Below are 25877 nucleotides of genomic sequence, written 5' to 3'. Positions count from 1 at the left end.
AAAGAGCTAGGGGACAGGGGACACGGAACCCTAAGAACCTTTGAAGGAACTCTTACAATTGCAGCCAGAAAGAATTGAGACCAATAATGATGCTGGGATGGGAACAGTTTCCTGAAGGGCTAAGAGACGAACAATATCAAACACTACAGAGTTCTGCAAAATAAAGGAATCTTTTTGGTAACTGCCATCAATTAAGTACCTCAGAAATAAATGCTCTCAGCTTTTCACAAACCCTACAATACCAATGCTTTGAATTTATTTCATAATGTGTCTTGATAGTTCAAAGCTATTTTACCCTATCATCTATTTTCACACCATCCCTGAAAGTAGAGAAGATCAAAGTTACCCAAAGTTACAGTGCTAGTTAGTTAACAGCAGTTTCTACGGGAAGTTTAAATACAATGATTCATAAAAACAATTATTATTAAAGGGCAACTGGAACCATCTTGTTTATCCTAAAATTTACCCACATTCATATGTATACATACACACACACAGATATACACCAGATAGCCAGGTTCTCTGGCTCATTTTCATCAAAATATTTTTTCCCCACGTTTCAGTGTATCACAATCATAACCTACTTGTTGGAGCTAAGACAAGGTAGATTAAACCTAGTATCACGTAGATTAACTAAGGTAATGAGCTGCATGCTGTTAATAAAACCTAACTGTGATGTTAATGAAAAAGCTAACAGTGACATTTTTCTGTTTAAAATCCTTAAACAGAATCAAGTCCAAACTCTTCCAGCCTCCTCTTCTGTCACTCCCCAGCAGGCCTTTAAGGCTGGGAACTTCCTAGGTCTTCTTGACCAGGCATGTTATCACAGCAAACAAACCTTAACTTTCTCATGTAACTTTTAATTCAGTCTTCTCAACTAGAACTTGTCTTAACTGTGCAACCCCAAGATCAAATGTGCTGAGCATACACCTTGTACTTTTACTGAATGAAACAATATAAACGTATTTTCCGATCCCTGGGCTTCTGATCCCTCTCTTCCCTGGGCTCAGTTGGTAAAGAATCCGCCTGCAACACAGGAGACCCCAGTTTGATTCCTGGGTCGGGAAGATCCGCTGGAGAAGGGATAGGCTGCCCACTCCAGTATTCTTGGGCTTCCCTTGTGGCTCAGCTGGTAAAGAATCCACCTGCAATGCGAGAGACGTGGGTTCAATTTCTGGGTTGGGAAGATCACCTGGAGAAGGGAAAGGCTACCCACTCCAGTATTCTGGTCTGGAGAATTCCATGGACTAGTCCATGGAGTCACAAAGAGTCAGAAAGGACTGAGCGACTTTCACTTTATTTGGTAAGTAAACATAAGTAAAATTAAAACATACAACTTTAAGTTGAGACTGTACTGTAATGGATTCAATTTATATAAATCTTCAAATCAAAGTAACAGCTCAATATTAGAGAATGTAATTAAAATTACCTATTTTCTTATATTAAATCAAAGTTTTCTGAGTAGATCTACATGCTGTGGTTTCAACACAATAATTAACAGTGGGAAATATTTTTAAAACTAAAATAATTCTGAGTTAAAAAAAAAAAAGTGGGGATTAAGAGAGCCAAAGAGTTTTATATACATTATATCTCAGGGTCCTTTTTTATATAAAAGATAAATATGCCAGAAATATAAGTCATATTATATTAGCATTTTGAACTTAGAAAACATGTGAATTCTGAATCGTTTCTGAATAGTATTATTACAATTTTTTGAACTTTTTTTGAACATGTACAACTTTAAACTTCCTCATATGTCAACTAAGGAAGACAATACTTCAAATGAGATAATTATATAAAAGATATTTCTAACTTCAAAAATGTTATGCAAGTTAAAATAGAACACTGAGAAAACTAAAGCAAAATTTAACACAACAGAACTGGTATTTATTACTTAAAAAATTTAAAACTACATGGAACAATTAGCAAATAACAAATACATATGAAAAGGGACTTGGAAATACTGCCTTATGATGAGTGTGTGAGAAAACAAAAAACCTACCACAAAAAGAATGAAATGAAAAAACTTACCAAACCATTCATTTATGCTGTGATTTTATTTTTCTATTATTTTATAATTACTATTTTCTGGTATTTTAATTCAGATTGTACAGGTCAAGATAATACTGCACCAAAATCACTATCTAAATTTATGAAGTACTAAAAATGGGACCAAACTTGGGGTCATATGCTACCTTTGAAGCTTGATCAAATGAAATTCTTATTGTCTGCTTGTTCATTTCTAAAATATCAATATAAAAAATAAAACCTCAACATAAAGGAATAGTGTAAACTGTGGACTTTAGTTAATGATATGTCACTATCTGTTCATCGACTGTAACAAATATACCTACCCCACTAATGCAAGATGTTAGTAAAAGCAGAAACTAGGAGGAGGGAGGGTGTAAGGGAACTCACTGCACTTTCTGCTTGGTTTTTCTGTAAACCTAAAATTGATCTAACAATAAAGACTATTTTTTTTAATCAAAAATAAAAACTAAAACTAAAATACAAAGAGGTAGAATCAGAATATCTCTAGATCCTTTTCTCTCCTAAAATTCTGAGATTCCTACTATGAATAAACAAGAAGCTGTAAGGGGATAAAAAAGAAATGTAAGAAGTTCCAGTTCTGCCATGACACATCAGATAATCCTTGCTAATCTGCATGTACAGCTTACTTAAGAAATAAGAATCAGCAATTTCCATAAATAGTCTAGGATTTACAGTTATATTAACTTAGACCAAGAAAGATGGTTTATAGGGTACTGCTTCCCCTAGCAGAGATAACATACCACATTACGGCATGTTTTACCAGATACAACGCTGATACACAGAAAGCAACAAGTCACATTGCTTAGTGTGACATTTGAGTCTCCTCTTTTAATGTGGCCATGATGAATAACAATTTACTAATAAATTTGAAGCAAAGCTTTGGTAGGCTGACTTGTGACAATGAAAAACACAGATGAGTAAGAAACTACTTGCAGCTAGTGGGAAGTTGTAAGAGACAAACACGGTGCAGAAACTTCAAAGATTTATCCACTTCTTCAGGAAAAAAAACTTACATCTGATGACCAAACGTTAATATCAGTAAAACCTTGGGAGGCAAGCACATGAGTACTGATTACATTTTTCTTTTTGTTTAAATATTGCAAAAGATTTTTTTACTATTTCAAATTATATTACATAATTCTTGCTGCCAAAATTGCTTCCTTTAAACTGATGCTAATTTTCTGCCTCTCTAGGTGGGCTACTCCTGAAATCATGCTCAGGGAAAATACAGGAATCACAAATTTCTTCAAGACCCAAATAAAATTACACCCTTTCCAAAATTCTGCTTGCAGTCCTTGCTAGGAATCTTAGAAATCATCTTTAAACTCTTACATATTCTATCACAGGGCTTCCTAGGTAGCACAGTGGTAAAGAATCCACCTGCCAATGCAGGTTTGATCCCTAGATCGGGAAAATCCCCTGGAATACAAAATGGTAACCCAAACTAGTATTCTCACCTGGAAAACTCCACGGACAGAGTGCCTGGTGGGCTAAAGTCTAGGGAGCTGCAAACAGAACCGACTGAGCAACTGAGCACGTGGCATATTTTATCATATTATATGTAATATTTCAGCAACTAGATGCTACTTGGTATAAATAATTGGAGTTCTGAATATGTAGATGACAATATGTAAGAGTGAGGACCTGTTGACAGGGTCCAGATATTTACTGAGAACCATGGAAGTGGCCACAGGACTGGAAAAGGTCAGTTTTCATTCCAATCCCAAAGAAAGGCAATGCCAAAGAATGTTCAAATTACCGTACAACTGCACTCATTTCACATGCTAGCAAGATTATGCTAAAAATCCTTCAAGGTAGGCTTCAGCAGTACATGAATCAAGAATTTCCAGATATACAAACTGAATTTAGAAAAGGCAGAGGAACCAGAGATCAAATTACCAATATTCGCTGAATCACAGAAAAAGCAAAGGGAATTAAAAAAAAAATCTACTTCTGCTTCATTGACTACGCTAAAGCCTTTGACTGTGTGGTTCACAGCAAACTGTGGGAAATTCTTAAAGAGATGGGAATATCAGATCACCTTACCTGCCTCCTGAGAAACCTGTATGCAGGACAAGAAGCAACAGTTAGTACTGGATATGGGACAACAGACTGCTTCAATATTGGGAAAGGAGTATATCAAGGCTGTATATCGTCACTCTGCTTATTTAATTTCTATGCAGAGTACATCAGGCAAAATGCTCAGCTGGATGAATCACAAGCTGGAATCAAGATTGCCAGGAGAAATATCATAAATTCAGACATGGAAATGGTACCACTTTAATGGCAAAAAGCCAAGAGGAACTAAAGAGCCTCTTGATTAAGGTGAGAGAAGAGTGAAAAAGCTGGCTTCAAACTCAACATCAAAAAACGAAGATGGTGGCATCCAGTCCCACCACTTCATGCCAAATAGATGGGGAAAAAGTGCAAACAGCAACAGATTTTATTTTCTTGAACTCCAAAATCACTGCAGATGGTGACTGCAGCCATGAAATTAAAAGACGCTTGCTTCTTAGAAGAAAAGCTATGACAAACCCAGACAGGGTATTAAAAAGCAGAGACATTAGGTCTCTGCCAACAAAAGTCCAACAAAGGTCCGTCTAGTCAAAGCTTCAGTTTTTCCAGTAGTCATGTACGGATGTGAGAGAAAGGAGGGTGAATGCCAAAGAACAGATGCTTTTGAACTGTGGTGTTGGAGAAGATTCTTCAGAGTCCCGTGGACTACAAGGAGATCAAACCAGTCATTCCTAAAGGAATATACATTGAATATACACTGAATATACATTGAAAGGACTGATGCTGAAGCTGAAGCTCTAATACTTTGGCTGCCAACTCACTGGAAAAGACCTTGCTGGGAAAGACTGATGGCAAGAAAAGAAGGGGGAGTCAGGATAAGAAGGTCCGATGGCATCACTAACTCAATGCACATGAGTTTGAGCAAGCTCAAGGAGAAGGTGAAGGACAGGGAAGCATGGCACGCTGTCGTTCACCAGGGTCGCAGAGAGTCAGACACAACCTGGTAACTGAGTAACAACAACAGTGGCTTGTGTTCCAGAAAAAGGCTGCTCCCTATACACAAAATAAATTTCAAGAGAGTCAAACGTTAAAAATTAAATTAAAACATAAAGTACTAGAAAAAAGTATAAGTGAATATAATCTTGGAGGGATGATGAATTTTCTATATATTACACTGAAAGAATGATACATTGGAATTTAAAAAGTTTAATTTTTATACTTTAAAAACTACCAAAAAATTAAAAACATAACAAAAGAAAAATATCCGTGATGTGTATTAGAGAAAAAGGGTTACTAGCAATAAACACTTAAAATCTCCCACAGAAATAGCAATAAGAAAATGAAACTCTCCCAATAGTAAAAAAGCAAAGGGAACCTCTGAGAAATTCTCAAAAAAGTACAAATATCCATGGGGAAGTAATCAAGAAAATAGAAACTAACATATCCACCTTAACCTAGAAAAACGAAGAAGTGACAGCTCTTTTTTTTTTTTTGTGAGGAAAACAGCACTCTTACACCCTGGTGGTAGGAATAGAAATTGGTTTTAAAAAAAAAAAAAAACAAGAAGCCTGTCTGAAGAGTAATTTGGCAATATATATAATACACCTTAAACTTTTTCTATCATTTGATCTAGAATCCCAATCCAAAAACATTTATATAAGGATGCTCACCAAGGCATTTTTTAAATAGTACAACATTTTAAACATTCTAAATATTTAATAACTGGAATGATTAAACACACATTGGTGAATTAATACAACACATTACTCTGCTATTATTAACAAAAAGATGTTGAACAAAAAATATGCAATGATACAAAATGATGTTAACTATGCATTAAGGCAAGATAAATAAATAAAAAGCTGTGAAACAGCACTCCATTATCTCACTACTGTTTAAAAATATTTACATGTATAGAAGAAATTATACACCAAAATGCAAAAAAGTGGTAATCTCTGGCAGATGAGATTGTGAGTTAACTTAAATTTGCCCCATTCTGCTTAACTGTGCCTTCAAGGTTCTACAATAAACTACAATAAAGTAATTATATTGCTTTCAAAAACAATAAACACATATCACTTTTAGATGTTTTTAAATAACAACATCTCCTGTCCAGGAGACATCCTAGATGACTAGGGAAGGTGAATAAACATTACAATACATGGATAAGTAGAGATCAATACAGGGGGTTACTTAGCAAACACAATGCAAGGTAAAGAATCTAGCTGGAATGCAAAGAAAATTTCCTGAAGGAAAGAATCTCCCGAGTGAGATTTAAGCACGATGAGGAATAGTCAAAAAAATAAAAAATAAGAAGAAGGGCATTCAGGCAGGAATGTAGGAACTAAAAAATTTAATTACTCCAAATCTGGAATGACAGGAAGAAAAAGAATGTCTTATGATGAGTTCATATAGCCAGGCTCAGGTCAAGTCACAAGTATCCTCTAAGTAATAAGTTTGGATGTGATCCTAAAGGCAATTAGGAAAGACTCAAGGTTTAAAATCAGTTGCATACTAAAAAGACTACTGACAGTGGGGAGGATAAATCTGAGGGCAATAGTGGAAAGTCTGTCAAAGAGATCTGGGAGAGAAATAATGGAAGCCTTATTTTAAATGGAGCGATGGTATGGAAAAGCTGAAAGTGCAAAACACACAAGTGGTATTCAGTAAGAAGAAACCAAAGGACTTGATGATTTGAGATAACAAAGCACAAAGAGGTACCCAGGATTACTCTCGGCTTCTGAGCTGGGTAAGAAGAAGGCAGCAGCAATTCAACATGAAAGAAGACGTCAAGTTCACTTCTGGATGTGCTGCTATTGAAGATTCTATGGTAACGGGATATGTAAGTCTTCAAGTGGTTGTTAAGTCTTTGGGTGGGAAATAAGGACTTGAGAGTCAACGGTGACATGGTAGCTCAAGTCCCATCTTGTGAGACTGATCATAAAGAGAGCATACGTAGAAGAAAAGAGAGTCGAAGACAGAACCTGGAGGAAACTCAGGAATCAGGTGAAGAAAGACTAACTGGCAAAAAGAGACAGAAAAGGAAATAGGTTAAATAGAAAGGTTAAAAAAAAAATTAAGAAAAATAAATCAGAGAATTCCCAAGAAGAGAGTGATCTTAAGTGTTATTTGATATCAAAATATTGAAAAGTATCCACTGGATTTAATAACCAGACAACATCTAGTGTAGCAAGACAAACTGAAGGGTCTGGGTAATGCAAGAAGTTCAAGAATGCATAAGAGGGGAGGAAACTGAGAAAGTACCAGTCATATGAGGTCAGGTGTTAAGTCTGGAGTAAAGGGAAGGAGAAAGGATAGTGGCTCCAGGCAAAAGATTGTTTAGAATGGCAGACACAGAACAACAAGCTCCTAAAGATGTCCACATTCTAATTCCCCAAGCCTGTGACTGTGCTAACTTACCTGGTAAAAGGAACTTTGTAGACGTGATTAAGCTAAGGATCTCAGATAAGGAGCCTATCTTGGAATATTTAGGTAGGCCCGATGTAATCACAAGCCTCCTTACTTAGAAAAAGGAAGAGGAGATCACAGAAGACAGAAGATGTTATGATGTTGGCTTTGAAGATGGTAGAAGGGCGTCACAAGCCAAGAATGTAGGCAGCCTCTTTTTCGGCTGGAAAAGGCAAAGAAAAATATTCTCCCCTAGAGCCTCCAGAAGGTAAACAAGCAACCCTGCTGATCCATTTTAGAGCTTTGATCTCAGAACTGCAGGCTAATAAGCTTAAGTTACTAAGTTAACAACAATTTTTATAGCAACTTTAGGAAACATTTCATTTGGTTTATTTTTTAGGTAAGAGAGGCTTATGTATGTTTACATACTAAGCAAAGAACAGAAGCAAAGCTCTGAAGACAGAAGAGAAAGATTTTGTATTTTTGATGATCAAACTGGACAATAAATCTTGGGATAAAAATTTAAGTTTAATCTTACATCCAAGAAGTTCTTTCTGTGATCTCTGGCTGAATGCTGAATGACTGAGCTTCACCAGGAAATGGGAAGAAATGGAATAAACAGAATTAATTTATTTCTAGAACTAGCTTTGGAAAAAGAACCCTTCTACTAACAGAAAGAGAGGAAGGGAAGGGTATTTATGCTGAAAAGTGCAAAATGAATTGAGCAAGTGGTAGTTTAGTCGCTAAGTCATGTCCAGCTCTTGCAACCTCATGGACTGTAGCCCACAGACTCCTCTGTCCATGGGATGTCCCAGGAAAGAGTACTGGAGTGGGTTGCCATTTCCTCGTCCAGAATTAAGGAAAGTAACCTACTAATCAGCATTTATCTCCTAAGATCAGAGTTATTATTTACTCAGTGACTACTATGTGCAAAGCATCAAGTACTTGCATAAATTTTCTTTCTTAAAATGCTGCAAGACAAAAATTATGCACACTTGACTAGGGGGAAAGTGGCAAAACTCCTAGGATTCAGATGAAAACTTGTATGACTCAAAACACTACATTGAGAAATCTGGTAGACACTACCATAACTCAGTGATTAAGGTTAACAGTACCAGTAATAAGACATATTAAAATCAGGTACCCCTTGATATAATGTACTGAAAAGGACATTTCACCTCCATGGTATTCCTTTACCCAATTATGCAGCAACACTTTTATCAAATCACAAGAAAACAATGCCAATGTGAGGGATATTTTACAAAACAATTGACAAGTACTCTTCAAAGTCTCAAGGCAATGAAAGACAAGAAAAAACAGGAACTATTACAAACTGAGAGAGAACAGAAACACAACAAAACAATGTGGAATCCTTGATTAGATCCTGGACAGGAAAAAAAAAAAAGCATTAGGTATTAAAACAAGTGAACTCAGAATAAAACCTATAATTTAGTTAATAGCACTGTACCAATGTTAATCTCTTAGCTCTGATCACTGTATCACGAACTCAAAAACTTTAAAAAACAACAACAACACTGATTCTACAGGAGAAAGTCACTTAATGATGAGTCTAGCTTTCAGTCTATTCAAGGTTACCTTTATGGAGCAGCAGAGCCTATGTTTAGGTTCTCTCTGGTGGTTAATAGTACATATGGTATTCCTGAATTCCCTGGCATTCTGGTCTGACTCCTGTCCTAGACTGGTGCTTGAACACTTGACCTCTGACTCCTGCCTTGGTCCTATCCACACATTCTGACTATGCAATCTAATCCCTGATTCCAATCTCCAGAATAATATGCTTGTTGGGAGAGTATCTAAGTAAGGACAAATAGGTAAATACAAAGGGTGCATGCAAAGTCAGCAAAGAAACCTCAGAATAGAGTGTATTAATGATTATCTTCTCTCTTACACACATTCACTCCTCACATTTGCAAACGTATCTTCATAAAATATAAACATAAAGGGGAAATCTCAATAAGGAGCAGTATAGCCTAAAACGTAAAAACTACAGAGCAATATATCATAAAGCCACAAAATTGGATATATTTTTACAATCAGCTTGCTCATCTTCCGTTTGTTCTGGCAACTGGACTACCTGCTAGTATTGTTTCCTTACGGATTTGCAAAGGAGTAATCAAACTACATACAATACTTTGCAAATATTTACTCAGCCATTATTATGAACCAGGCATCAACAAACAGGGTACTTAAAACACAGGTAGAACTCATTTATTTTTACGTTATATGACAGTCAGCTCTATCCAACATTGAGAGATTTTATTCATGTCCTTCATATTAGGCCATGATTTAGATTAATGAGGTCCAATAAAAAAATATAGTGCAAGCCATATATATAAGGCTAGATTTTCTAGTAACTGAATTTTTAAAATGAAAATAGAACGTGAAAGGTCATGTAATCACATTGAAAAAAAAAAAGGAGTGACATTTACCTTTTTCCTTCCTGTATAATAAATCTTCAAAATCTACTTTGTATTATACACTTTGCATGCATGCGTGCTCCATGGTGTCTAACTCTTTCGAAACCCCAGGCTCTACTGCCCCCAGGCTCCTATGTCCACGGGATTTCCCAGGCAAGAGTACTAGAGCGGGTGGTAATTTCCTTCTCAAGGGATCTTCCCCACCCAGGGATTGAACTGGTGTCTCCTGCTTGAGCAGGCAGATTCTTTACCACTGAGCCACCTGGGAAGCCCTGCTGCTGCTGCTAAGTCGCCTCTGGCGTGTCTGACTCTGTGTGACCCCATAGACAGCAGCATCTCAATTCTGACTAGCCACATTTCAAATGCTCAACAGTCATATGCAGCTATCACTACCCTACTGGACAGCACAGATCTTGATAATACTATTTATTAAACAAAATAAACTGAGTTATAGGGTTAAATTTCAATTTGCTTTATTAATCAAATCAAATCCAATTATGTTCTCTACTCAGAAATCAATACATTCTCTGTTCTCTGAACTCTGTACTTTCTTTAATCATCCCAAAGATTATTACATTACAGCTACTGAGAGAAGCAAACACAAAGAATAATGAATTAAATTGAAAACTTATTTGCAGTGAAAGGTTTTTGAATGTTTTTAGTTAAAAGGACACATGCTACTACTGTGCTTTCTTAGAAAAATAAAGCATATTTTTTAAAAACCAGACACGTCCTCCAGGCTTAGTAGAGACTGCAATCAGACCAGAATATGTTGAAAACAAATTAAATCAGTCTACACATCCAACACATCTTTGATTCTTGAAAGTTGATCATATCACTTACAAGATTCATATTCATTTAAGAGTTAATAACGGGAGAATTCAAAAGTTTCATTTAAGACAAATTTCCAAATACACACATTTATTTTTCCTTATATGCATACCTTTTCATTCTTTAAAAAATAGTTCATCTTTATGGCAAATATGTATTTGAAATGTTAATGTTTTAACATTAACATTGTTTTTTTAAAACCCAAAACTTTTGCTATAAATTACCCTTGGCTTAATTCTAAAGTAGAATTATTTAAAAAACATTATTTATAAAGACAAACTCAAGGTTTCTTTATAGGTTGAGTAGCTCAATTTTAAAAACATCATTTTCACTGACTTCTTCCTAGCACAGTGCCTGGCACGTGGTATTTTCTCAATAAATGAATGAATATCAAGTAGCGGGCTCTAAATATTAATATATTTAGCATTTAAAACGAAATGTTAAAAAAGCGGACTTTTTCAACTAAAGGGCTTAACTAGATTTCATGTAAAAACTGAAGCTACGCTACAGTTAGGAACACCTTCCATTAGTTATTCTCATTTAACTCAACACTCCTAGAGCACAGATATTATCACCCTCTTTTAACACGAAGAGGGTGGAGCCAAAAGTGGGAAAGTCATACAATTATTAAGTAGTGGAGAAAGATTTCAAGTCCAAGTCCTCAAACAAAATAGTGTGTGTAGTGGGAAGGTGTTTGTGGACTTTATGAAAAATATCTCATAATGCCCTATTTTTTTAAAAAATCCCATTACAAAAGTTTCAGAGGAAAAATACACAACGGATAGACTCCCACTCCACACACACACACACAAAACCCACAACTTTTTAAGAAATTAGGACCCATTTAAATTATAACAACAATAAGTATTACGGATTAGAACTTAACTGCAACTAAACAGAAAGGCTAGTCCTCCTATCGCAGCCTGAGGAGATAAATCAAACTGAGGGCGAAAGCATCCCTAGCGGCCTGCGAGAGACTTGAGCTGGAGGCCGAGGAGAGGCGGCGCCCCTTCCTGGGGGCGCAGCTGGCCCCCTCCCCTAGGAAGGCACCTGGCCAACTGGCTCCAGCCTACCTGACGGGCTCCCGCCACCGCTTGAACCAGCTGCAGCAACTGGCCATCAGACTGAACATCCCAGGCCGCTCCTCCCGCCGCCTCCCATCCGAGCCCGGAGCAGAGATGGGCCGCTAGTCCTCCTGGGCCGAGTCCTCGGGGACGCCGCCGCCGCTCCGAGGAGGCCCAGAGGAGAATGGGCCTGGAGGAGAGGCCGGGAGGAGGGTGAGGGCGGTCACTCTCAAAACCAAGCCCAACAACCGCGCCTACAGGCGAGCGGAAAACCTCGCTCCTCGCCCACGCAGTGGGGACCAAAGGCGCAGCTACACGAACCCCAACAGGCTTCCCCAGCTGCCGGAGAAAACCCCCGCGTCAACGTGCTGACGTTCCCCCCAGGCCCGGAAAGCACCGCCCTTACACTTCTCCAATCACCGTTGGATGGCCCGTCGCGAGGCGCTCTCAGTGGCTGAAGAGGTCCGGCTCCCCGCCCCCACCGGGGCTGGGAGGGAGAAGGGGGAGTGGCTTGAAGAGAGAAGGGGAGGGGGAGGGGGGCAGGCGGTTCTCGTAGCTAGGCAACGGAAGCGTCCAGAGATGAGTTGAGGGATTTCCGACAGCTCTTAGGCTAAGAGGGATCTGTACACTTATCCAAACTATGTGATCGTGCTGCTCCTTGTCTGTCTCCAATCCCAACTGAGATCCGGAGATCTCAGGTCTTGTGCATGTTTTATTTTGTTTCCTAAAGCAAGGAGTGGATCCTGTGTGATGCCAGCGGACACTGGCTGCACAATTACAGAAACAATACACTGAGACAATCAAGTTAAGAATGAGGGCAAAATTCGTTCGCTAACTACCCAATAGTTTAGATGAGAGTGACGTTTTAGTTTTTTGTTGTCGTTCAGTCGTGTCCGACTCTTTGCCACCCCGTGGATTGCAGCAAGCCAGGCTTCCCTGTCCTTCACCATCTCCTGAAGTTTGATCAAATTCGTCTACATTTGCTCAACTCAATTGCCATTGAGTTGGTCTTTTCCAATGAGTCGGCTCTTCGCATCAGGTGGCGAAAGTATTGAAACTTCAGCTTTAGCATCAGTCCTTCCAATGAATATTCAGGTTTGATTTCTCTTAGGAATTGTATATTGTTACATAGAATGTGAAATGGAATTGTATCATATATACTGTGTGGAGGTTATGCTTACAAAAGGTATGTTCATTTTGGAAAGTACGAAAAGGAAAATGATGAAGAAAGTAAGATCTCATAAAGGAAAGTGAAGTTGCTCAGTCGTGTCCGACTCTTTGTGACCCCATGGACTGTAGCCTACCATGCTCTTCTGTCCATGGGATTTTCCAGGCAAAAGTACTGGAGTGGGCTGCTATTTCCTTCTCAAGAGGATCTTCCAACCCAGGGATTGAACCTGGGTCTCGGATTGAATCTGGGTCTCCCGCATTGTAAGCAGACGTTTTACCATCTGAGCCACCAGGGAAGTCCCCACTTAAAGGTAACCAGTATTAAATTTTGATGTATGTACTTTCAGGATTCTTAGAGACATAGATTGCTAGCTGTTTAGTTTCTGGAAGATGGAGATCATGTCGTTGTTGTCCAGTTGCTTAGTCATATCCGACTCTTTTCCTCCCATGGACTACAGGACCCCTAACTTCCATGTCCTTCACTATCTTCCGGAGTTTGTTCAAACTCATGTCCATTGATTTGGCGATGCCATCCAAACATCTCATCCTTTGTCATCCCCTTCTGCTCCTGCCTTCAATCTCTCCCAGCATCAAGGTCTTTTCCAACAAGTCAGCTGTTCACATCAGGTGCCAAAGTATTGGAGCTTCAGCTTCAGCATCAGTCATGCCAGTGAATATTCAGGGTTGATTCCCTTTAAGATTGATTGGTTTAATCTCCTGGCAGTTGAAGGGATTTTCAGGAGTCTTCTATAGCACAACAGATCAAAAGCATCAATTCTTAGGGTCTCAAAATTCTTTACGGTCCAAATCTCATATCCGTACATCATTACCGGAAAAACCATAACTTTGACTAGACAGACCTTTCTCAGCAAAGGGATGACTCTGCTTTTAAATATGCTATCTAGGTTTTTGCTGCATTCAATATGCCAGCAAATTTGGAAAACTCAGCAGTGGCCGCAGGACTGGAAAAGGTCAGTTTTCATTCCAATCCCAAAGAAAGGTAATGCCAAAGAATGCTCAAACTACTGCACAATTGCACTCATCTCACACGCTAGTAAAGTAATGCTTAAAATTCTGCAAGCCAGGCTTCAGCAATATGTAAACTGTGAAATTCCAGATGTTCAAGCTGGTTTTAGAAAAGGCAGAGGAACCAGAGATCAAATTGCCAACATCTGCTGGATCATCAAAAAGCAAGAGAGTTCCAGAAAAACATCAATTTCTGCTTTATTGACTATGCCAAAGCCTTTGACTGTGTGGATCCCAATAAACTGTGGAAAATTCTTTAAGAGATGGGAATACCAGACCACCTGATCTGCCTCTTGAGAAATCTGTATGCAGGTCAGGAAGCAATAGTTAGAACTGGACAGGGAGCAACAGACTGGTTCCGAATAGGAAAAGGAGTCCATCAAGGCTGTATTGTCACCCTGCTTATTTAACTTATACGCAGAGTACATCATGAGAAACGCTGGGCTGGAAGAAGTGCAAGCTAGAATCAAGATTGCTGGGAAAATTATCGATAACCTCAGATATGTATCACCCTTATGGCAAAAAGTGAAGAAGAACTAAAGAGCCTCTTGAAAACTTGAAAGAGGAGAGTGAAAAAAATTGGCTTAAAGCTCAACATTCAGAAAACTAAGATCATGGCATCTGGTCCATTACTTCATGGCAAATAGATGGGGAAACAGTGGAAATAGTGGCTGATTTTATTTTGGATGGCTCCAAAATCACTGCAGATGGTGATTGCAGCCATGAAATTAAAAGACACTTACTCCTTGGAAGGAGTTATGACCAACCTAGATAGCATATTCCAAAGCAGACACACCACTTTGCCAACAAAGGTCCATCTAGTCAAGGCTATGGTTTCTCCAGTGGTCATGTATGGATGTGAGAGTTGGACTATAAAGAAAGCTGAGCGCCGAAGAACTGACGCTTTCAAACTGTGGTGTTGGAGAAGACTCTTGAGAGTCCCTTGGCCTGCAAGGAGATCCAACGAGTCCCTCCTAAAGGAGATCAGTCCTGGGTCTTCACTGGAAGGACTGATGTTGAAGCTGAAACTCCAATACTTAGGCCACCTGATGTGAAAAGCTGACTCATTGGAAAAGACCCTGATGCTGGGGAAGATTGAGGGCAGGAGGGGAAGAGGACGACAGAGGATGAGTTGGTTGGATGGCATCACCGACTTGATGGACATGGGTTTGGGTGGACTCCAGGAGTTGGTGATGGACAGAAAGTGTTGGCATGCTGCAGTTCATAGGGTCACAGAGTCAGACATGACTGAGGACTGAGCTGAATTGAACTACGTTTGTCATAGCTTTTCTTCCAGATAGCAAGCATCTTTTAATGTCATGGCTACAGTCACTGTCTGCAGTGATTTGGGAGTCCCGCAAAATAAAGTCTGTTAATGTTTCCATTGTTTCCCCATCTATTTGCCACGAAGTGATGGGACTAGGTGTCATGATCTTAGTTTTTTGAGTGTTGAGTTTTAAACCAGCTCTTTCACTCCTCTTTCACCTTCATCAACAGGCTACTTGCTATTTTGTAACATATTGTATTTTATTTAGAGAAATATGTAATATCTGCTTTTCTGTTATATTTTTTGGAAATAAGTAAATGGCAGGTACATTTCTATAGAAAGAAATGAATGCATTATATGTAGGGACACATGTGTCCATTCAGTCTCCAGTTACATATTGCTACTGCTACTGCTAAGTCACTTCAGTCGTGTCTGACTCTGTGGGACCCCATAGACAGCAGCCCACCAGGCTCCCCCATCCCTGGGATTCTCCAGGCAAGAACACTGGAGTGGGTTGCCATTTCCTTCTCCAGTGCATGAAAGTGAAAAGTGAAAACTGAAAGTGAAGTTGCTCAGTCATTTCCGACTCTTAGCGACCTCATGGACTGCAGGCTACCAGGCTCCTCCACCCATGGGATTTTCCAGGCAAGAGTACTGGAGTGGGGTGCCATTGCCTTCTCTACCAGTTACATATACTTATTTTCAAATTCTAGTAAAACAGAGACAGGGCCATAGGAAGCCCAGTGTGTTCAAGACAAAATAATGATTTGGGATTAAGGTAGTTCTAGTTTTAAAATTAACTTCTGTCTTTTACTCATTCATGAAACCCTAATCCCAACTCATATAGCTTCAGTACAGTTCAGTTCAGTCGCTCAGTCGTATTCCGACTCTTTGCGACCCCATGAACTGCAGCACGCCGGGCCTCCCTGTCTATCACCAACTCCTGGACTTCACTCAAACTCACGTCCATCGAGTTGGTGATGCCATCCAGCCATCTCATCCTCTGTCATCACCTTCTCCTCCTGCCCCTAATCCTTCCCAGCATCAGAGTCTTTTCCAATGAGTCAACTCTTCGCATGAGGTGGCCAAAGTACTGGAGTTTCAGCTTCAACATCATTCCTTCCAAAGAAATCCCAGGACTGATCTCCTTTAGGGTGGACTGGTTGAATCTCCTTGCAGTCCAAGGGAATCTCAAGAGTCTTCTCCAACATCACAGTTCGAAAGCGTCAGTTCTTCAGCATTCCACTTTCTTTATAGTCCAACTCTCACATCCATACATAACCACTGGAAAAACCATAGCCTTGACGAGACGGAACCCTGTTGCTAAAGTAACATCTCTGCTTTTGAATACGCTGTCTAGGTTGTTCATAACTTTCCTTGCAAGGAAGAAGCGTCTTTTAATTTCATGGCTGCAGTCACTATCTACAGTGATTTTTGAGCCCCCTCGAAATAAAGTCTGACAATGTTTCCACTGTTTCCCCATCTATTTCCCATGAAGTGATGGGACCAGATCCCATGATCTTTGTTTTCTGAATGTTGAGCTTTAAGCCAGCATTTTCACTCTCCTCTTTCACTTTCATCAAGAGGCTTTTTAGTTCCTCTTCAACTTTCTGCCATAAGGGTGGTGTCATCTGCATATCTGAGGTTATTGATATTTCTCCCAGCAATCTTGATTCCAGCTTGTGCTTCTTCTAGCCCAGCATTTCTCATGATGTACTCTGCATATAAGTTAAATAAGCAGGATGACAATATACAGCCTTGATGGACTCCTTTTCCTATTTGGGACCAGTCTGTTCCATGTCCAGTTCTAACTATTGCTTCCTGACCTGCATACAGGTTTCTCAAGAGGCAAGTCAGGTGGTCTGGTATTCCCATCTCAAAGAATTTTCCACAGTTTATTGTGATCCACACAGTCAAAGGCTTTGGCATAGTCAATAAAGCAGAAATTGATGTTTTTCTGGAACTCTCTTGCTTTTTCGATGATCCAGCAGATGTTGGCAATTTGATCTCTGGTTCCTCTGCCTTTTCTGAAACCAGCTTGAACATCTGGAAGTTCACACTTCACTTATTGATGAAGCCTGGCTTGCAGAATTTTAAGCATTACTTTACTAGCGTGTGAGATGAGTGCAATTGTGTGGTAGTTTGAGCATTCTTTGGCATTACCTTTCTTTGGAATTGGAATGAAAACTGATGTTTTCCAGTCCTGTGGCCACTGCTGAGTTTTCCAAATGTGCTAGCATATTGAGTGTAGCACTTTCACAGCATCATCTTTCAGGGTTTGAAATAGCTCAACTGGAATTCCATCACCTCGACTAGCTTTGTTCATAGTAATGCTTTCTAAGGCCCACTTGACTTCACATTCCAGCTTGTCTGGCTCTGGGTGAGTGATCACACCATCATGATTATCTGGGTCGTGAAGATCTTTTTTGTACAATTCTTCTGTGTATTCTTGCCACCTCTTCTTAATATCTTCTGCTTCTGTTAGGTCCCTAATATTTCTGTCTTTGATGGAGCCCATCTTTGTATGAAATGTTCCCTTGGTATCTCTAATTTTCTTGAAGAGATCTCTAGTTTTTCCCATTCTGTTGTTTTCCTCTATTTCTCTGCATTGATCACTGAGGAAGGCTTTCTTATCTCTTCTTGCTATTCTTTGGAACTCTGCATCCAGATGCTTATATCTTTCCTTTTCTCCTTTGCTTTTCGCCTCTCTTCTTTTCACAGCTATTTGTAAGGCCTCCCGAGACAGCCATTTTGCTTTTTTGCATTTCTTTTCCATGGGGATACTGGCTCTGAGCTCAAATAACCTCATCTGTGAAATGGGAATCACAATACCCACTTTGCAGGGCTGCTAAGATGATGAAATGTGAAAAATAAAGCTCAGGTGCAGTTTCTAGCAAACAATAGATTTCTGAAGGTGGTGATACCTGTCCCATAAATATTTACGATATATCTCCTCCCATAACTGTCTCCAAACTGTTAGGTATCTTGTTCTCTGTTCGCATTTTCCTGTCTTAATAACTTCAGCTTTCTTTCCAGCTTCTCCAGAGTGTATGACCTCTAGTGACTTTCCTAACTGAACCAGCCATTCCTCATCAGTGCTAGACTGCCTCTCCCCAGAGTGCCCTTCCAGATACTATAACACCTCTGTAACTACAATTAATACGGTTAGCACTTCTAAAATTCCTTACTTCCTTGATTTCCACAATTATATACTATTTTGGTTATCTTCTGATCTCACTGATTATTCCTGTATCAGCTTCCTATTTATAGTCCTTAAAATCTGACTTTGTTCCTCTACTGTTTCTTAAAAAATATGTTCTCTTGGAGAATCTAATAACTATTAGACTTCTGTACCTGAAGAGCTGTACTATACTTACTGTCTTACTGCATTTCTGGAACTGTGCTTAACCCCTGCTCTACTTTATGTCAAGCTAATTCTGGTAGTGGTACATTACCAAACATTTCTGATACCAATATACAGTTGGTCAGTTAGTTAACTAGCTGACTGTTAGTTTTTCATTATATTAAATGGTTTGATGGACATGTACTGCTCACTATTTCCAGTTCTCTTTTACTTTTACTAACACATGGGATAGATACTCCCACTGTCTTGAAGACATAAGACCTCCTTTGTTCAATGAAATATGAGTGTGCTGGCTGTATTACTTTTCGGTGAAGGCATTTAAGAGCTGGTCCACAATTCTTCATGTTCTATCTTCTTGTGCAATGCTAACTATAGAAGCCTACTTTACCTCTGAAGTACTACAACATAAAAAATAGCATGGAATGATGAGGCAACACATGGAAGACAGCTGCCTAGAAAGTCCTATAGTAGACTGCCTATAACCAAAAAGTAAACACTTATTTTAAGCCACTGTAATTTTGTGGCTGTTTTGCCACAGTACAAACCTATTTGTTATGAATGAAAAAACAGTCTTGCTGTCATCATTCTAATTAAGACTCTTGCTTAATTTTTCAGACACTGTTGAATTTGCATCCTAAATGTTACCTGGTTTCTTTTATTTCTCTCCAGTTTTATTGAGATAAAACTAACAAAATTGCAATATATGTGATGTGTACAATCTGATGATTTGATGTATGTATACATTGTGAAATGATTTCCACAATCAAGTTAATTAACACATCCACAGGCTCACATTCCTTTTTTTTCTTTCTTCTTTCTTTTGGGGGAGGGCTGAGACTTTGCTACTGCCTTAGCAAATTTCAAGTATACAATACAGTATAATTAACTTTAGTCACCACGCTGTAACTTAGATCCTCAAAATGTATTCATCTTATAACTGAAAGTTTGTACCCTTTATCAGCCTCTCCTCATTTCCCTACCTCTCAGCCCCTGAAACCACCATTTGACCCTCTATTTCAATTAATTTAACTTTTTAAAAATTGTACATGTAAGTGATTACATGCAGCATTTGTCTTTCTCTGTCTGGTTAACGTCACATAATACCCATGTATAAGTGTGAAATATACATAGATAGAGAGATACATAGATAGATAGATTTGGGCATAAATGTTATCAGACTTATACTGTTAAATTGAATTTAGGTAAATGTTTATGTATTAGTCACTATTCTCGGCACTAAGAAAATAGTTGTGAACAAAACATTTAAAAATTCCTGCCCTTGTGGTTGTATTTTACATTCTAGTAGTTGTGGACTAAAAAAAAATGCACAACATGAGAGTTGCAAGTTAGATGTTTATTGGGGGCAAAATGAGGACTACAGCTGGGGAGAGAACATCTCAAATAACGCTAATAAGCTGTTCTAAAGAGGTAGCAGAAAGGTCAGTATTGTATGATTTTTGTCAGGGGTGGGGTGGTATACGTAAGCAAGCCCAAATTTTGGCAGAGGCTTACTGCTAGTGACATGGAGCGTCTATCACTCTTAACAGTTTTAGTGGTTTTCTAGATATGAGGAGATGCAAGAATTTGGCATCATAAAATCTGAAAATATGTAACTTTCTGAAGGCCCATTCTGTCCATTTTTCCCAGAGCACAGAGTGCCTCATTCCTGATCTCTACCCTGAACTTGAACTCTGTTCAGGGTCTGTTGAAGATAGCAGCTCCAGTGGCTAATGACTTAATCTTTGTAGAGGCAGATGACCAGTATCAACTTTTAGTAGACATGGTAGAGAGTAATGAGGATGCAGATAATAGACATAATAAGTGGGAAAATATATTAGTAGAAGATTATATGGAGAAATGTAAAACTGGGCGAGGGAATGGGATTAGAACCAGGAAAAGGGATTAGTTTGCCAGTCAAATTTTGGATAAGATTTAATTACAAATTTAGAAGTGTACTGAAAACAAATTTTGACTAAGGGAAATTGACCAAATGCTAATCAATATCGAGCTAAAGGTGAAATCATCCTCACAGAGTGAATTCATGCAATAAATTAAAAACCTGAAAAATTTCTCCAAAGATGTATTATTAAATTTTAAAACATTTCAGGGTATAATTTTTCAAAATTCAACATTATAGTGTAGGTAGGACACAATTTTTCACCATTGACAACCAATCTTAGGACTGTGATGTACATTTGTGGTCTTAAAATGATTTAAAAGTTTCACACTCGGTTGAACTTTTTTAAAGATCAAGATTTTTTTTTTAGGTCCTTTGCATTTCGCTAACCTTTCTTCATACTCTGTATTTTTTAATGTCTATATGGGTGATGCTTTGTTATGAACGCTATTGATGCATGATATTTGAAGTCTTCCCTTGGGAAATATTGATATCTCAAAGCCAATATTCTACTCTTAATTCTTCCTCACGAATGAGGCAATGCTGTGGCTTAAATGCATTTAAATATTCAGTAATTAAATATAATACTTAAAAGTCATTTTGTTTTATGTTCTGATTGCTAGCACACCAAACAATTCTACAGAGATTAGACATATTTTTAATTAAATCGCCTGGGTTTGGAATAAATCTGAATAGACTGACATGGTAGGTTCAGACATAGCAAGAAGGAAGTTAAAAGAGGGAAGAATATGGATATGTTCAGCAACTCTGCACATTTTCAGAAATAGTGACCCACATAAACTTCCATCCAGCTGGATCACAGAACCACAGAAAGCTAGAGCTGGGAAACACCCTTGAGAGAGCATCAGGCTATTGACTTTGACACACATAGAAAATCAGTTGATACATTGATTAGGCAGAAATACTGAAAGTGATACTTAGGAAGTGTGCCTTAAGTACGGGCTACCCTTTAACACACTAATTGCCTCACATGTGTTCTCTCTCTAAATTCTTCCCTCAACACTGTAAAAACTTACTATTATCTCCATTTTACAGATAATACAATTAGTAAACTGCAGAGCATGGCCACTCTAATCTAGGCGGTTCTTAAACTTAGTCTTAAACATTAATAACATGTTTCAAATGTGCATGCCTAAACATAAAAAGCAGAGGTAATATGCAAAAACCAAAGATGAGCTATTTGAAGGTGATAGAATCCGATACATTCGCTTTTCTCCGCAGAACATTTTTTTTTGCTATACTTTACACTATAAATGCAAGAACAAAATTAAAACGTTGATGATCAAAACCTCCATTAGCTCTGTTCTCCGCAGCCAACTTAGAGTTCTCATTTTTTCCAGATTTTGGTTAACATCTTCATCGCCAACATCAGATTTTTTCCTTTTAAACTTTAAGCCTGGATACCCCGATCTTTAAGAGTCAGACACGATGAGCGACTGAACTGAATTGAACTGAACCCTGATCTCTGAGTCCTCGGTCTTCTGGGCCACTCAAGTCTTCCACTCCGGCTCGCTGGAGGTGGTGGAGATGGTCGTTTTAAGCGCTTTTGCTTCCTGTTGTTGGCAAACTTCATATTCCGGAGACCAGAACGAAGCGCTGAGTCTCGAAAGGGCCAGGAAGGATGTCTCGACAGTGTTTACCAGGCCTCCAGTTCTCTCCCTGAGCCCTGCCCCCAGCTCCGAAATGAAAAGCTTCCAGGAAATGTCCCTGTTATCACTTCCCCGCCGGGCGGGGGGCTGGGAGCGGGCGGTCCCCTCCGCCCCCGGCTCCGCGGCTCCGCTGGCGCACTGGCGCACTGGCGCACTGGCTCGCAGGCGCCCCCGCGCCGCAGTCCTCAACTAGCGGCGCCCGGGTCGTAGCTCCGCCGCGCGCTGGGCGCTGGGGTCCCCGCCGCAACGCGCCGCCGCTTCTGCCCGCGCCTCCGCCCGTTTCGCCATGAGGGTCCTGGGTGGGCTCACGGGGACGCTGCTGACGTGCCTCGCCCTAGTGCTTCCCCTCTTGGAGGCGAACTGTGAGTAATCAATAGCGTCTTGTCTTCTTTCCCTCAGCGGTGCCAACTGAACTACGAGCCCTGTTGGACGGGTTTTCTTTTCTGGGGCTGCAGCCTCCTAGAAAGTTTCCAGTAAATGCTTCCATCAGCAATGTATCTAGCGGGCCTTGTAATGGTGGGGCAGGGTCAAATGGGAGTCGTTTTTGCCTACGGGACAGATTCTAAAACAAGAGTGATACTAAACATCAGTGAAGGAGTTAGAACACCTACCTACCAATTGCCCCTAACAGTGGAAGTTCTCAGTCAGATGACAAGGATGAGCACACTGCAGTATAAAAGTAGGGAGGAAAGGCAACCCCCTCTTGTCTTCCATTTGTACAAGCGCCTGACCCCAACCGGCACCCCCTGCTGCAGCCTACCTCCCTTCTGCAATTTCTGGACTTTGATCTTGCTCTGCTTATCTCAACATTGACAAACGAATTGTTAGGAGATGACTGCGCGTTTGCATAGCAGATCATTTTTTTAACCTTGAAGTCTAAAGGACTGTTAAATATTGTAGTTCTCAGATCGTTTTTTACTGACAGTTTTTGGCACTGAGTGCCGCTCTTCTGAGATCATCGCAGGAATTCTTTTTAGTTTATCTTCGTATGTCTTGTTCTTTATGTTTCCGTGCCTCGATTCAAGGCAGGATATTGAGTTTTCTGTGAAAGAATATAATCATATCAAGGTATTTAGTACGTTTTAGTTGCCACTTAGTTTGTTCTCTAAAGTTTAAGCACATTCGCTGGTCAAAAATGCTTTCTTGTGATATGTTTTATTCTCAGGAAATGGCATGGGAGAGATAAACTGAATTACACCATAAATGGTTAAAGCTCCATTGTAAGTTTCACAAAGATATAATTTCAGGAGAATTAAATAGGAATTTACTAACATTCCTCGGTGTTTAAGTGGTAAAGAAGCTGCCTGCTAACGCAGGAAACGTGGGTTCCATCTCTGGGTTGAGAAGATCCCTTGGAGGAGAGAACGACAACCTACTTTCTGGGAAAATCCCCTGGAGAGAGAAGCCTGGTGGACAACAGTTAATAGAGTCACAGCGAGTTAGACAGGACTGAAGCGACTGAACATAACACACACAACATTCTACTGATTTTTCTTAGTTACAGATCAGGATGAATGTGATGTTTTAAAATTCTAATTTAAAGGCTAAAAGAACATTTATTGATTTTATATTAAAGGTCTGTTGCAGAACTTCGACATACAAACCTCTGTCATTAAGCCTATATGTGGACCACATACACTAACTCATTATCTATATAGCTCAGTAGGACAATCAAGTGTTTGTCTGATAACCAGTGTTTTGGAAATGAGAAAAAGGCAAAAATGGCTTGCTACACTTACTGCTTGTCACCACAGAAATTTGCTAAACCATTTGTTTTTGTAGAGATTGTTACATTTTTGTTAAATCTTTTGTTGTTGTGTAGTTGCTAAGTTGGTTTTACAAACCATTGTCTGTAGCTGAGTTAAAAATGATGTGTGCTGTGTTTGTGATTATACCCGTGTAACCATGCCATACATAGGGAGAAATACACTTGTTATATATACACACTGATAGAATAGATAAATTAATTCTTCTATAAAGAATTAATTTGCAGAATTAATTCTTCATATGGCCATAAAGAATAGGTGGCACTATAACACCTTTGTTTTAAAAAGTATGATAGTTTAATGGGATTAAAAATCATTTCTGGCTTACTGATAAGAAAACTGAGATATAGATGGAATGTGTTTACTCCCTGAGATTTTAAACTTGAGATAGAATTAAAGTTCTATTTGTTATATGATTCATTGTTTAGTCCATAGAAATAGTCATTAAAGGAAAAAGTTTATAAACTTTTTTGAAATTGTTCAGAGATATGAACTGACTTTTCAGACATGCATACATATAGATTTGGATCTATATGTATATCTATCTATTGATTTAAAGTTTATTCTTTTATATATTGTATGCCACACTAAAGGCTGTGTGAAGAAAAATAGAGGAAAGAGGATGTCCCCTTTGGCTGTGCTAATTTGGTCCTTTCCAGACATCTACTTCTGCTTAGGTGTCTACCCTGGACATTAATGACTCATGTTTTTCTTCTCTTTTCTACTTTTTCTTTCCTTTTCTGAATTTTTTTTTTTTTACCATTTATCTAGCTTTGTCTTTTCTTAAATTCCCTTTATTTCAGAGTTCAAAATGTGTTGCAGTGATGGAGAGATTTTTATCAAGTTTAGATTAGAGTTGGGGTTGGTGCTGGAAGAGTTAGAGACAATGTCTGGTATACAGCATCATCATCAATAACAACACCCTGTGCCATATTCTTCTGCTGTTAATCACATCTAGGATGTAGAACCTTGCTTTTCATAATCAATCTTTTCTGTCCACCAAGTTCAGTAAAACTCTTTAATAGCTAAGTGATATCTATTCCTATTTAAACTTTTAAAATACTGAGAAAAATGTGAGAAGCCTGATAATACCTATATTAATTAATATTCTTTAGCTATAAGCAACAGCAATGACTCTTGATAACTAAAGGCAAAGGGAAGGAAGAAGGAAGAGGAAGAGAGAAAAAGAAAGAAAAGAAGAAATAAAGAAAAAAAGAGGGGGAAAAAAAAGCTGAGTGAATTGATTGGAAGACTAGGGAAGCCAGGGACTTGGGCATTTAGGTGATCTATATAGTGGAAACTCATGTGCTCACTATGTTAGGAGCTGCCATCAGATAACCCAGTTCTAACTACCTTCTCGTTCTGTGTATACTTGTTCATGATTGAATTTCTTAGAAAAGAGAGCCTGATTATTTTGGCTTAGCTTATTTCTGGAGTCCTGTGATTGACCGCTCACTAGAATCAGGAAGAGTGTCAGAAAGACCACTCTCACAAAGGAATGGATGCTGGGAAGGAAGCAGAAACAACAGAAGTCTACACATTCCAATTGGCTGTACAACATGCATACATACACACAACATGCATACATACACACAACATGCATACATACACACAACATGCATACATACACACAACATGCACACATACACACAACATGCATACACGCATGCATACAACATGCATACAACATGCATGCATACATACAACATGCACACATACAACATGCATACATACAACATACATACATACATACATACATACATACATGCCCTTTATCCATGAACAGTTTGAAAAATACTTCTAATGCAATGCAGATGTTTCTAATATAATGCAAATAACTAGTGTACAGTAGAAAGGACCTCTCTTGAACAGATTCCAGTCACCACACTCAGAGAAGAAGGCTCAAGG

General features: G+C 38.9%; 2 protein-coding genes across 2 annotated transcripts in view; one reads left to right on the top strand and one right to left on the bottom strand.

Annotated features, from left to right (window-relative positions):
* ARL13B (ARF like GTPase 13B) overlaps positions 1-12168 on the bottom strand; it is an 81119-nt gene extending 68951 nt beyond the window's left edge. The window contains exon 1 of the mRNA XM_070292318.1: positions 11819-12168. The gene's annotated coding sequence lies outside the window, so the exon portion shown is untranslated. The remainder of the gene's footprint in view (positions 1-11818) is intronic.
* Positions 12169-22266: 10098 nt separating this feature from the next.
* The window catches only part of PROS1 (protein S), a 66477-nt gene continuing 62866 nt past the window's right edge, over positions 22267-25877 (top strand). Inside the window, exon 1 of the mRNA XM_069578977.1 lies at positions 22267-22565. Within this exon, the coding sequence (XP_069435078.1) occupies positions 22490-22565 (76 nt within the window). The 5' untranslated portion in view covers positions 22267-22489. The remainder of the gene's footprint in view (positions 22566-25877) is intronic.

Source organism: Ovis canadensis, chromosome 1 (assembly GCF_042477335.2).
Source record: "Ovis canadensis isolate MfBH-ARS-UI-01 breed Bighorn chromosome 1, ARS-UI_OviCan_v2, whole genome shotgun sequence".
NCBI classification, from domain to species: Eukaryota; Metazoa; Chordata; class Mammalia; order Artiodactyla; family Bovidae; genus Ovis; species Ovis canadensis.
Note: the sequence above shows the minus strand (reverse complement) of the source record. Positions and strands in the feature narration are given on the sequence as shown.